This window comes from Borostomias antarcticus, assembly GCF_949987555.1.
Source record: "Borostomias antarcticus genome assembly, chromosome: 23".
Lineage (NCBI taxonomy): Eukaryota > Metazoa > Chordata > Actinopteri > Stomiiformes > Stomiidae > Borostomias > Borostomias antarcticus.
The window spans coordinates 10442803-10457216 of NC_140256.1; the positions used below are offsets into that span (position 1 = coordinate 10442803).

The 14414-nt window shown below is 43.1% G+C and overlaps 1 protein-coding gene across 1 annotated transcript in view; it reads right to left on the bottom strand.

Annotated features, from left to right (window-relative positions):
- Positions 1 to 8410: 8410 nt before the first annotated feature.
- Positions 8411 to 14414, bottom strand: part of hapln1a (hyaluronan and proteoglycan link protein 1a) — a gene marked incomplete at both ends in the record, with an annotated part of 9558 nt that continues 3554 nt past the window's right edge. Inside the window, 3 exons of the mRNA XM_084456839.1 lie at positions 8411 to 8694; positions 8959 to 9261; positions 11253 to 11630. Of these exons, the coding sequence (XP_084312965.1) occupies positions 8411 to 8694; positions 8959 to 9261; positions 11253 to 11630 (965 nt within the window). The remainder of the gene's footprint in view (positions 8695 to 8958; positions 9262 to 11252; positions 11631 to 14414) is intronic.

Sequence of the window (14414 nt, forward strand, 5' to 3'; positions counted from 1 at the left end):
TTTGTTGAAAATTGATTACAAAATGAAGTGGATTAAACGAGTTTGGGTTACGATATAAGGTAGGTCTTTTGTGATTAATTACCAGTTGTTATGGCTGTGCGTTTTGCTTTGCCTATATAATCGGCACTCGAGAGCGTTAACTTTGCGTCCTGGAGCGGTGGGCTAAGGCCTAGTAGGCTAGTAGTAGCCTAAACACTGATTAGTGAGGGAGTAGGCTATTGAGTGCTGTGCCCTAGGGGGTGTATTTTATCGTTCTGTCATTCCTCTTCGTGGTGCTTGGCCATTGTTGTCATATAATGGCTCTGTAGTTTATTTAGTGTGTCCCTAAAAGATTGGTTGTTTCTGTATGTTTTTTACATATAAAAATGCCACTGCTCAGCGCCCTTCTGGTGCTGTGAAACCTCCCATCAGGGCATGCTTTGAAAGCGCATCCCTCCCAAAATTGTCCTGACTTACCCGGTTCTAGGACCCACCAGACGCCAGGACTTAGTTGCCTTGATAAAAAAATTTTAGTAATTACAATCGTTTTTAACGTGTTTTAACTTTACAATTATCCACCCAGGGTTTAGGTTCTCAGGTCACCCCACCTATCTGGAGAGGAGAGTTGGCTGGTTAAGTGACTCGTCAAATAAGGCTGAAGATGCTAGTTTCATAAGCTGTAATTTTCTTTTGGGGAAAACTGGTTTATTTGTTTGCACAACAGGGATGCCTTTTGCATGTACAGTACTTTGAATCACTTATGATGGACTTGATACATTTAGTGTTATTTTTATTTAAAAAGGTTTTACAAAAATGTTTTTGCATATTCTCCATATAACAGCAATCAACTTATTTTGACAGTTTTGATGAATTCAGAGCAGTGAGGAGACATTCCAAAGATATGGTAATAGTAAGGTAGGTAGACAGACAGACAGACAGACAGACAGACAGACAGATAGATAGATAGATAGATAGATAGATAGATAGATAGATAGATAGATAGATAGATAGATAGATAGATAGATAGATAGATAGATAAAGACTTATGTCAAAAACACACAGAGGTAGGTGTCGGTGAGAACTTAGAATAACAATGGGAAATGAGATATCCCTCTAAATCTGGATGAAAAACGACTTAAAACGGGCTTAAAAGCACCCAAACAATTTGTGTGTGCCCCCCCTAAAATATTGAATGCCCCCCCTGGCATTTCATTCTGGAAACGGGTCTGGATTAGTGTGGCGTCTCCTGTGATTCACTTCAGTTTCCCCCCCCGAATAATGAGTAAATTCGGATAGAAAAAATAATTATGTTTCCAAGGCATTATCTGTGCCTTTACGAATAATATTTTACATTTGTAATGTACAGCATGTGTACAGTATAGAATCTCATAAAATATATGTACATACATACATCCAGTCTGTATAAATATGTATGTCACATACACATACATTGAAGCAATAACTCATGAGAGGGTATGGTATATGGCCAATATACCACGGGTTGTGCTGTGGTCATACAGTAGGCATGAGGCGCAGCCGAGTGCCCTCGACCAGCACAACCCGTGGCATATTGGCCATATACCACAACCCTCAAGTGAGGTATTGCTTTTATACAACGGTTACATCATTGGGAAACATTTATTGGATAAATAGTGACTATTTCAGTGTCTTAATATCGATATTAATGAACTCCGCCAAGAAACGTAGTTCATAAAACTCACGTTGCTATGGAGTTTCAAAGTGACAAACAATGAGCCCTAGCAACCAAAACTAATACTCTTGAGCAACCTAACTAGCCATGAACAAACTGTAGCCTACCTTTGCTGTGCAACTGCGAGTAGCAAAAGTGGTGACGATAAACCAGAGTGGTAGGCTACAGGACGGATAGAACAACTCAAATTTGACATTAAAGTTTCCATTTTTCTTAAGGAGAAACTGAAATGTAATCAACAGACCGTTACGCAATGGAACTAACGTTTTTACAGACAGTAATAATTGGCGCAGTAATATTTCACATACAGTAGAACGGTAAAGAGGCTTTGCCCATGGTATATCATGGCATATACAACGGCTCCTAACCAATCAGATTTCGAGGTCGGAACTACCCGTTGTATAAACATACATACATACATACATACATACATACATACATACATACATACATACATACATACATACATACATACATACATACATACATACATACATACATACATACAGACGTACAGACCTCCATATTGCACCTGGGGGGAATAAGCCTGTAGCTGAAAGTACTCCCCATCTGCCACAGCTCATCACAGAGGGGGTGGGAGGGGTTTTCTAGAATAGACTTCAGTGTGTCCTTCATCCTCCTCTCCACCACAGACTCCAGGCTGTCCAGTTGTTGCCCCACAACAGAGCCGGCCCTCCTCACCAGCTTGCTCAGCTTGTTTGACTCCCCAGACTTGATGCTGCCTCCTCAGCAGGCGATGGCAAAGAACAGTGTGCTGACTACAACAGACTGGTAGAACATCTGCAGCAGCCTGCTACACACATCGAAGGACCTGAGCCTCCTGAGGAAGAGCAGTCTGCTCTGTCCTTTCCTGTAGAGGGCCTCAGTGTTCTCAGTCCAGTCCAGTTTGGGAAAACAGACTAACTCCCCTGGCAGTAACACTGGAGACTAGCCAAAGACGTGTAGTGCAGTATGTACTAGAACAAAATGACCTTCCTCTATCTCCAGTACCTGCTTACTCACACGTCGCCCTGCTACAGTACATATAGTAGCCTACTCAGTGGCAATGCATAGTGTAAATCACTAATACTGCCTGTCCCTGACGAAGACAGACAGGAGCACTTGGATTGGTCCCCGGGCTCATGCACTGCTCCCGGCTGCCCTTGGGGGAAGGACAACAGGATGGGCTAAAGGCAGAGACACATTTCAATGGTGGATGCTCCTTTCATTCGTGTGTGTGTGTGTGTGTGTGTGTGTGTGTGTGTGTGTGTGTGTGTGTGTGTGTGTGTGTGTGTGTGTGTGTGTGTGTGTGTGTGTGTGTGCGTGTGTGTGTGTGCGTGTGTTCCAGCGTTGCCGCTTCCCTACACCTTGTCCTGTGTTCATTGCATGGCAAATAAATATGTTTGTTTGTTGTTTGTATTCAGAATGAATCAGAATAAGAATCAATATTTATTTAGCCAAGTATGCTTACACCTATGAGGAATTTGATTTGGTCTGTTGGTGCATGCCGTAGTGGAAGAACAAGACAGGACAGTGCAAAATACAATGGTGAAGTGGTAAATACATTCGGCTACAATATACAATAACATCTACAAAAATGTACAACATAATCAGTGGGGGAATCGTTCCTTGTTGATGAGGCCACAGTCTTGGGGGGCACCTGTGTTGCTTATCACAACCTGCAGACGGACATACTGTGGCCTGTCGGTGAGGTAGTCTGTGATGCAGGCCACCGTGTCGTGGTCTACCCATATATTCCGCGAGCCGGGTCGCTGTGGCACCTTCTTCAGCCTCAGGAACAGGTTGAATAGGTGTTGGAACACGCCAGCTGTCTCGCACACTCTTTGAGCACCCTTGGGCTAATTTTGTCAGGGCCAGAGGCATTTTTAATTCGTAGCCTTTGGAGTTCACTCCCTTACCTCACTCTGTGATGAATGGTGGAGGTAGAGTAATTAACTATTGCTATTACTATTTACTATTTTTACACACCCTCCTTTAAGCTTTGCATTTTAACTACTGTGCAAAAGCCCTCTTACAGAGAAACATGCTTCTCTGGAAAAAGTATAAAAATTGTTCCATAGGACCCTGGACATATATTCATAGGGAGATCATCATAGTAAACTCTCCATCATAGTGATATACTGTACAGATGAAACACAAATATACTGTGAGTGGGAGAAACTGGTGCTCATGACCAAATGGATCACTGTGCAGAAACAGAGACCATAAATATTCCACTTGCTTATTGTTTTTTTTGCAGTAGCATGTGTTATAGTGCTACTCTTGGCCCCAAAATGGTTGTTACTGTATGCATATGTAGTGGAGCATTGAGAAAACAGACTTACTTCCCAGGCAGTAACACTGAAGACATGTACTGTATGAAGATGTCTAGTGCCAAAGTACTGTATGTACTTGTACAAAATGACCTCCCTCTATCGCCAGTACCTGCTTACTGACACGTCGCCCTGCTACAGTACATACAGTACCCTACTCAGTGGCAATGCATAGGGTAAAGCACTCTCACAAATGAAATTGCTGTAGGTTGTGTAATATCTTGACATGGTTTGCATTGGATGATCTTGTTTGCTTCTCATCTTACAGCCCATAGCACTGTCGCCTCACAGCAAGAAGGTCCTGGGTTCAATTCCCACTTGAGACGCTGTTAGCATTGGGGGGCGATCTCTCCCCGGGGTTGTCATGTACCCAGGGGAGGTATCTCCCGGGCCTTTCTGTGTGGAGTTTGCATGTTCTCCCCCTGTTCACAAGGGTTTCCCCCATAAAGAACCCAATATGAAAAACATGCAGAAGAACAGAACATTAATACTGCCTGTCCCTGACAAACAGACAGGAGCACTTGGATTGGTCCCCGGGCTCATGCACTGCTCCCGGCTGCCCTTGGGGGAAGGACAACAGGATGGGCTAAAGGCAGAGACACATTTCATTGGTGGATGCTCCTTTCATTCGTCCTGTGTTCATTGCGTGACAAATAAAGATGTTTGTTTGTTTGTTGTTTGTATTAGAGCAGATTTGACTTGCTGACTGATTATAGACTGAAAGGGAATCAGAATAAGAATCAATATTTATTTAGCCAAGTACGCTTACACCTATGAGGAATTTGATTTGGTCTGTTGGTGCATGCCATACAAGGACAGTGCAAAATACAATGGTGAAGTGGTCAATAGTTGGGAAGAAACCTTTTTTGCCTTGAGGTTTTGGTCCCGATGGGCCGCAGCCTCCTGCAGGAGGCAAGTGGTTCAAAGAGTTTGTGACCAGGGTGAGATGGGTCGGTCACAATCGTTCCTGCCCACTTCAGGGTCCTGGAGGCATGCAGGTCCTGGAGGGATGGCAGGTTGCAGCCAGTCATTCTCTCAGCAGAGCGGATGATACACTGCTGCAGTCGGACTTTCCTTGGCAGTGGTAGCAACTGCAGAGACCTCCACAGCGAAGTGAACTTTTCAAATGATAGGCTTCTTACTATGAGATGAATGTTCTACAAGACCTTAATGTTACAAAAAAAAATACTCAGCCACATTTTGTCATTGATGCCTGTTGCTATTATTATTTTTTGTATTAAAAAAAAAAGCATGAAGTGAACGCAATGTATTTTGCTCTATTAGATAGGACTGTGGGAGGGGGCCCATGGTTTGATCCTGCTGGGGAGTCCCGAAAAATTGTGCATCATCACTGTGTTGAGAATTGTGAGGATGGACTTGATGATAGTGGTGTAGACGTTTGCCATATTTGGCTTTGGCTGAACATCTCCAATCATCCTTATGAAATGCAGACGTGACATGGTTGAAACACTGGGAGACCAGACTGTCTCGTACGGTTCCTCTAGGATGACTGGTCTAACCGAAGATTTCTGTGTTTGATGTTCTCTTCTGAAAAGAGAAATGTGTTTTGGAAAGGAAATTTGCTTTGGCTCTCCTGGGTTTCTTGAACGTCTCGGCCTCTGTCTCAGTCTAAATCAACGTGTCCATTGTTCATTTATTGTTCACACATACACACATGCACGCATGCACACACACACACACACACACACACACACACACACAATATGTAATGTATACCAGCACACATACACACACACACAAATTGTGTAAACATCTAACATCGATACAACATTTACATATGTTCACAGGATGTAGAGAATACCATACATGGTATTCCTTCATAGTTCTGGCAGAGGCTCTTGCATGGCCTTCTCAAGTGAGATGGCAATGGGCCAACTCTTACAGTTGTCTGTTCTATTCTTTAACATCTGCAGTCTGACTCCATTCACTCTACAGTATACCACATAGAACTTAATATTCAACTTACAGTACATATTAAGCAGGCATGGTCACCAAGTTGCATCTGTTACAGATGCACAACTCTGACAATGGACACTATTGTTCATGCCAAATACTGCAGATCACCCCTCCGTTACCAAGTTGATCAGTCTTGAGTCTTGCTTAAATCTTAGTGTGACCACAAAATGAAAATCGAATCCATGCATATTGGTCCAATCCAATAAAATCAGAAATGTACTGTTTGTTCCTGCATCTCATAAATAAAGTCACAACTGCAATGGTTTATTTAAACAAGTTATTTTATTTTATTTCTGGTCTTTTGTTCAAAAAGGCACATGGCATTAGGATACAAAAATACCTCCACCAAGTGTTCTGTGCATACAAAGGTGACAAGGACATGACAACCCAGCATTGTGTATTAGTCAGATTTTCCTTTTAGTAAACCAGGTTCACTGATTTAACCACAAGCAACCTATACTGTAGGTACCAGATATGACAGAGAATGAGAGGGAGAGAGAGAGGGAGAGATATAATGAGAGAGAGAGAGAGAGAGAGAGAGAGAGGGGGGGGCTGAATGCAACACAAAAGGGGAAAGCAGGACGACCACAGTCATTTTTATCAGCAATTTTATTGACCAAGATATAGGCTCCAATGGACTGGTGGTTCTTTATGCCAACCTTAGTTGGCAACTCCCTGCATGACCAAATGTGTTGATTAGCATTGTAGCGCAAGAAGTGAAGCTATTTGCTCCCTCTAGTTTCATTTCTAGTATGTCTATCATAGCTACACTTGACATGTGCTTACCACTACTGCCCATAGTCCATAGTCCATATGTAGGGCACTAAAGGTCCCTGTTATTTAATACAAAAATAAATGGCTTGTCAGCTAATACTCACAAATGGGCACTTGGACATGACTTGCATTATCTGTGGGTCTGGATTTTACTCCTGCTGAAAGAAAGGCTATGGCAGACCCCGCGTTGAACTGATTATTGTATGAAAGGAAAACATACAGTACCCAAAGCAGGACATGTGCTTAGAGTTGTGTTCCCTGTTTTGTTCCAAGTGGCAGCTCTTAAAATGCTTAGCAATTAAAGTAGGTAAACCAAATTAGCCTTGGGCACTGTTTGCTAACAAACCATATGGCCATCTTGGAGCCAGTGATGTCTGGAAGTGTCCTGTGTGTGTCCTATGTTTGCTTCTTTGCAGCAAGGCTGTGCAATCACTGTGAAATCAGCAGCAGTTTGTCATTGTGGATTCCTCTTTGGCTGCCATTCCAGTGTTACACATACAGATGCTACTGCTGCCGAGTTAACAGTATCAGTTCACCTCCAGTTTGCAAGGATTCACTCCAATTCTGATGCAATTATGCACACCTGGCTGTAGATAATTCAAAAGTGTGAACAATATTATGCGACAAAATGCACACAAAAAAGCTAACAAACAAAAAAAAGCTAAAAGAGCTAAAAGGGTTACAATACTTAAAATGACTGTTTTGATTTTGTTTGTCCACTTATCTATTATCTAAGCTACTTGTGGAGGATGGGTGACAGTCCTGAACAGTTACATTCATTTCACTAATGACCATGCTTTGAACAGAAACTTGGAATGATGACTTTGAAAAACACCTTGAAGGGTTGAGGTGATGGAGGAGACACTAATGAAAAATAAACAACTGGCAACGGGTACTTTTTTTTTTAGTCAGGTCTCCAAATCTGAAAGCAAACTTTGTGAAACACATGAACTCACAATTATCAAGTTCATAGCTTCCATGTGTGCTGCTATGTGAGCTTACATAATTAATACTGCTTTGGAAAATACAAACCAGATGACATCTGTGTTTACATTACTGTGCAAGCATTACTCTTTCAGCAAGAAAACTTTGCTATTAAGAGTTGGAAAAGGTTAATGCCTTTTTAGCCAGATCATTATTCTAGAGATGTGATGTGTGACTATACAGTATACTTATTTATTTTGTTTCAAGTTGTAATCTGTTACATTATGCAAAGGAGCATAAATATTTTCTTACTTTCACGCATCAAATCTATGTATGGAGGACAAATCAAACTAGGATGATGTTTAGCCATCGTCTAGTTCTTGTCTCTGTCACAATGTTTTACTATACTGTAGTTTTGTGTTGTGTGTCTACTGACAGTCTGTAAAACATCAACAGAATATTTCAAAGAATGGTTAAAAGTTACACAATATACGATGATCGTAGCAGTATGAAAATGAGCTTTTACCGTATTCATTTTTGTAAGAATAAAAAAATGTTATCACAGTTTTGGTAAGATAATGAGCTCATGCTAGTTCATGCGAATAATGTCCCATTGTGTGTCTGTCTTTAATGCTGTTGTCATTGCTGTTGTTTCTCTTTGGTGGTTATGTAGGGGCCGCTGTGCTTTGGGCTGAGCGTCTCCCCCTCCTTCCTAGGCCTTGTAGCAGTACACACCGTAGAGCTTCTGTTTCTTGTCGGGGAAGCCCACGAAGCGCACGGCAGCCTCCGTGGGACTGCAGTTCTTGCGGGGTCTGGAGATGGGGTAACGGACGCTCCCGTCAGCCAGCCAGCCGGCATCACAGCGGTCGTAACCCTGCAGCTTCCAGGCAGCAAACATCTGGCCAACCTTGGCGATCGCCGCACCGTCATCCTGGCACGCCTGTACCGCCTCATCATACGACAGCCTGTTGGGCTGGACCAACCAATAGAAGTGACCTGGGGGCCAGAGATGAAAGAATAAGATTATTTCAATTTATTCCTATTTAACTTTGCCAATGTAATGAGTACAGTGACTGCATATGTGGATATTTAGTCCTTTTCAAATGTACCTAATGTATACTGTAACTACATTTATTGGGAACCTCAGCTTACAGTGGGGTTAACAAATGAGCTGTGGCCATCAAGTCTGCTTTACTGCTTGAATAACAGTGTCTCAATACTTTTCCTTGCTGTTTCTGGCACGAAAACACCAAAGCCTACCATTGAGGTTTGAGGCGAAGCAGAAGACGTCATAGCGGCTCCTGGACTTGTCACGCCGGCCGTAGTTCCTGAGGCCAGCCCCGGCGTTGGTGCCTCCGCAGGGCCCTCTGGGGTTGGTGATGGGGTACTGCACGGACCCGTCATTCAGCCAGCCAGCGTTGCACCAGTCCAGACCGACTCTCCAGGCCTCATAGAGCTGGTCGAAGTTGGCCACCACGGCGTCCTGGCCCAGACAGGCTTGCTCTGCATCGTGGAAGTTGAGGTTGTAGCGTCCCAGACGAGGGAAGTAGGGGAAAACCACACCTGGGATGAACAGAAGAGGACAGGAAAAAGAACACATCAGGTTACGATTTCTCAGGATAATTTCCCATCATAACATAATTGTTACGACCAGATAATAACAAACAATACAGCACAATAACCCATGCGTGAACAGAACAGCTTTCATTGGCATCCTTTCATTGGCACCATGCCCCCCCACAAGGTATTATGTAACGGTTTATGCAATAGTTTTCAGTTTATTTTTCAGACATTTCATTATTGTAATTCACTGCAGATCTACCCCTCTAGTATACAGTAGGATGAAGAATGTGTGTGGTCTCTGTCTAGACCAGGCCATGTCCTAAAGGGACTATTGCGTTTGCTGACATATGATGTGAAATTGCTGTATATGTGGCGAGTGTAAGTCCATTAATCTATCTGATATGGCAGCTAGTGGGGAGTGTTGAAAGAATATAGCCCTCTCCAGAGCGGCCAACTTAGCTAACTGACTGATTTTGTGTCAGTCGGCCTTACAGCAGGGAAGAGCAGGGAAGATCTCATGTGAGCTATAGATGTGAACTCTAATGCCTCTTCCAAGCAAGCGCCCTTGATTTAATTATTTTGCTATGGTAGAAAGAGCCAGGGAATGCTAGGCCAACTGAAATGTACTTATATGTTTCTAATAGTGTTATTTCCAGCCTCTTGTCAAATGTAAGCCTTTTCAGATGTGAAAGCCTTTAGGAAAAGTTTGATTACTGCACTATATGATCTTGGGACACAATGTATTAAAGATAGAACGGATGTTTTAAATTTGTCTTTTGAGCTAAGAGCTATCCAGCTGACATTTTGATGTTCTATTGTTAATCTTTAACATTGTCCACCTGAGAGTGAATAGTGTAAACCATTTTCCTCCTATCTGTCCAAACACTTTTATCGTCTATTTAACAGGGAAGTCAGGGAGTGCAAGACGGACAGCATCTGACCCAGGGGGCGAAGTGGTTTAGAGTAATTATTTACCTGCGGTAAAGTTCAAACCCTGCATCCCATAGTGGTCTGAGTGCAGTACTGTCATACTGTATGAGTAGATGACTCAAAGAAGAGCACATTTGATTACATTCGGAGAAAACCACAACCAGCATTGAGGCTTTTCATTGGATGTGACCGTGCTCCAATAGTAACAATGGTTAGTTGTGCCAGTATTTTGATTTGGGTTAGATCTGGCTTCTCTCATTTTAAAGATTCCCTTTGTTAGCCTGGAGCTAAATCTGCTCAGGCGGTCCTGGCCGACACTGAGAACTATAAGGACAATGTACATGCTGTGTAATAGCACTGGATACCTTTAAATTGACTCAGTTTCACCAATTGAAAACAAGATAAAATCAGCTCTTTATGTATTTGTGCACATATTACAAGGCAGAACAGGAGTCTTTTCACAATTATGCAAATATATGAGTGAGACGGATGTTTGGAGTAGATGGACGGATTAGATTAGATGGAAAATGTGTTTTAGTTTACTGCTGCTAAACACTATTCACATGGGAAAAACTGCTTTGAGAAAATGAACAACAGCTGCTTGTCCTATAAAGAAAACCAACTAGATGATGCTGAGGTCTTTAAAATACTGTAAGTGAACCAAAAGTACCTGAGAAATGTTATGCTCTGACAAAGGCTCTCAGCCGAAACACATCATCAAAAACATATCATCAAAAAACACGTCTTTACTGGCCAGAATACATTGTGAAAGATAATTTTTGTCTCCGATTTTGATTTTGTGCTGCTCTGTTAGTTCTTTTTAAAAGACAGCCCTGTTGAATATACCAACAGAAATATGTTTTGCGGTGTACATAAAATCTGATACTTTCCACAATTTTTACAGTGCAGCAAGCAAGGTAACATATAAAGACTAAGAAACAGAATCGACACATCTTTCATACACATACTGAGTATGTTACTGTATGAAAGGGACATACTGTCCACTATGTGATGAGGTGAGATGACCATACCTGAACTGGAGTATAAAGAAGAGGACTTACCGTTGCTGTGGTCTACACTATGTTGCATCTCCAAGGTGACGTCCTGCACGTCGTCATCAATGCCGTTGATGACCTCACAGCGGAACTTGCCCGCGTCATCCAGGGAGACGTCGGAGATGATCAGTGAGGCGTCATTCTCGTCCTCCTCCCTCAGCTGCACGCGGCCCTGGAAGGCTCCGTAGCTCTTCTTGTGGAAGCCCATTGAGACGAGCACGTCCTCCTCCGTGGACTCGTCCTCCGAAAGCTTGGTCCACTTGATCCTCATCCCGGCGCTGCCGAACGCCTTGCCGTACTGGCGGTGGAGCCGGCACGGCAGAGTGGCGTTACTGCCGTGGATGGCGAAGACCTTCGTCTCGATGAGAAGTGGTGGTCCACTCTCTGGGGAAAGACAGAAGGACATAATGTGGAAAGGGAACAGAAACTAGAGACTAGAAACTAGTGACTACTGTTAAACATTACAGAAAACAATAGAGTTGTGTGCCCAGATTTGTCATGTGTTGTACAAAGCTTATGTATTTAATACTATTAATAAATGTGTGTGAGGACAACCAAATACTGTATACAGTACCAGGTTCAAGAATGACCACAGAGAAAGTACAGCTAAGTATTACAGAAAAATAGCCAATAAAAACTTCCCATAAAAAATGCTCTATGCCAAATCATTTATTACTTTATGAAACCCATAATGACTATGTTTTGGAAGTACACAATGTTACTATTGCTACCAGTTGCCATATGCTATGCATATGTGTGGTGGTTGGTATGGGCCAGTGTGCCAATGAAGCTCACTATCTAAGGTCCTGCCTTATGTATTATATAAAGTTTATTGCATAATGTTGTAGGTCACTTTAGATAAAAGCATCTGATAAATGACTGCATGCATGTGTGCGCACGCACGCACACACGCACACACACACAGCTTTGGGCACCAGCCAGTCTCTCTCTGGCCTCCGCAGCCAATCAGCTGCAGCTGGCTGAGCTCTCACCAAAACTGTACAGTACCACTGCCAAGACTAGCACTTATCAGAATCCAGGTTATTTCACGTTAACCCCTATGATTAAATGTTTATCGTTCATCTGCCCCCCCAACTGACTTGTGTAAAACATAAGTCTGGCATTCCGCCAAGTAAGGAAACAAAGTCTTCTATTCAGCAGTTAATAAAAAAGTGACATCTATAGGGTTTGCAAACAGACATGTTTTCTCCTCACGTTAAGACCTAAATCATTATTTCCCTCCCTTGCTCCCTTTCTCTCTCCATCCGTCCTTTCTACCCTTCAGGTCAGGTTGGTAGGTCCTATTAGTCACCCCACATGAGTGCCCACAATGCCCCTGACCTCCTTGGTTGTTAAGCCTTAACACGACTGATTGGTTTTGCCTATTAAGCCCAGGCAGGACCTGATGGATGCACTTGACCTCTAAACCCTGCACCTCCATGGCGGCCTGAACCCATAAAGATCTGTAGTGTGTGTCTGTGATGTGGACACAGAGGATCGACAGGCCCCTGGGCAAAATTCACAGCAGACAATCACTATGACCACACCCCAGTAACACATACTCTTTCATTACTATTGTGATGTTATGTATGTTTAAATTATGTTTTATACACAATGCTGAAATATTATAATTTGTTGGTCTTGTACAAATTGAATAGCATAGAAATACTTCTGATTATAATTGACTGTGAAAAGGTTGAGTGTTTGTATGTACTTATGCCAATATGTTATACAACTTTAGTTCCCAGTCTGTTGTAAAACTTGCAGAAAATTATGTAACGCTGTGTAAGAAAAAACTGAGGCCAATTTCAGATTACTGCCAAGTACTGAAGGCCCCCTGAGTTATAAATTAAGGGTCGAACATCGCCCCCTCCATTCTCTGCTTGTACCTCTATGGACCCATTGTATTTGTCTGTCTCCACTTTATTACTCGTCTGTCATTCTGTCTGTCTTCACTTACTTTCTCTCTCCCTCTATCTCCTTGTGTGTGTGTGTGTGTCTCTCTCTCTCTCTCTCTCTCTCTCTCTCCCCCTCTCCTTGTCTCTGTGCGGTTCTGTTCTGGATCAGTCTGTCTGGCTGACCCTCACTTAGAGAGCTGTGTATATATCCGCAGGCTCTTCCAGCCACACCAAAGCAATGACTGAAAAACTGTTCTGTTGGCTCTTGAACTGGCAAAACCTTTCCCACATGTGCTATAGCGGATGCAAGGAATCACTACCAGGCACGCCAGGTTTGCAGCCTTCCGCTCTGATCATGACTAACCCCCCACCCCCCTCTCTGCCCCTGGTTCCCACCACATCCCCCCAAACTGCCCCCAGCTCATGTTGCCCCCCACTCTCCCTCTCACAGCACACATTTGACACGTGGCTGGATTTTATAGCGCTGCCTATACAATATCAGTAGCAGCTATGCCTGTGGAGAGCGAGTGTTATAATGAAGAGAAGCTGTGCTATTTAATCTGCACCTCTCCACCCCCAAATTTGAACCATCTTTCCCCATTCCTTCCTTGTGAACCCCCCCCCCCCCCCCCACCCCCACCCCACCCTGTCAGACACCTCACCCCCACCATCCAGAACTGGCGACCAGATGCATGCCTAACGCCTCATGAGGCAGAAATTAGTGATCCCATTTTATGACCACTACTAATTAAAATTGCGCAGCATTGAGAACTCTTCCATGGATAAAAAAAAAGCATCAGAAGTCCCAGGACTGGACCAGACACCTTGTTATTCTGTCACTTACTCACATGTCCTCTCTGCCTCATGAATCTGTGCTTGGGTAGCAGCTGACGGAGGTTTGATTGGAGCCTGAAAGCCTAGAGAATGACACCATCACATCAAAAGCATTGACGGCATGATGACGTCAACACCAGCTCGCCAGATGTGGCGCCGGGATTTGTTTAGAAATATGATTTCCGATTCTTATTAAGTAAAGATACACGCAAGGAATAATGGACTCCCTTGTGTTGCTTGTAATCTTCAGACGTGTGATCGAAGAATGGAACAAATAAGACAGAATCAACTGGATACTGAATCGTAGACAATACACATCCTTTACTAAGAGACCCTATACCCTTAGACTGGCCACATACTGGTCACAGCAGGATTCTATCCACAAGGAGATACTATGCACAAAGGGACATTGTACAGCATACATTAGATGACACAG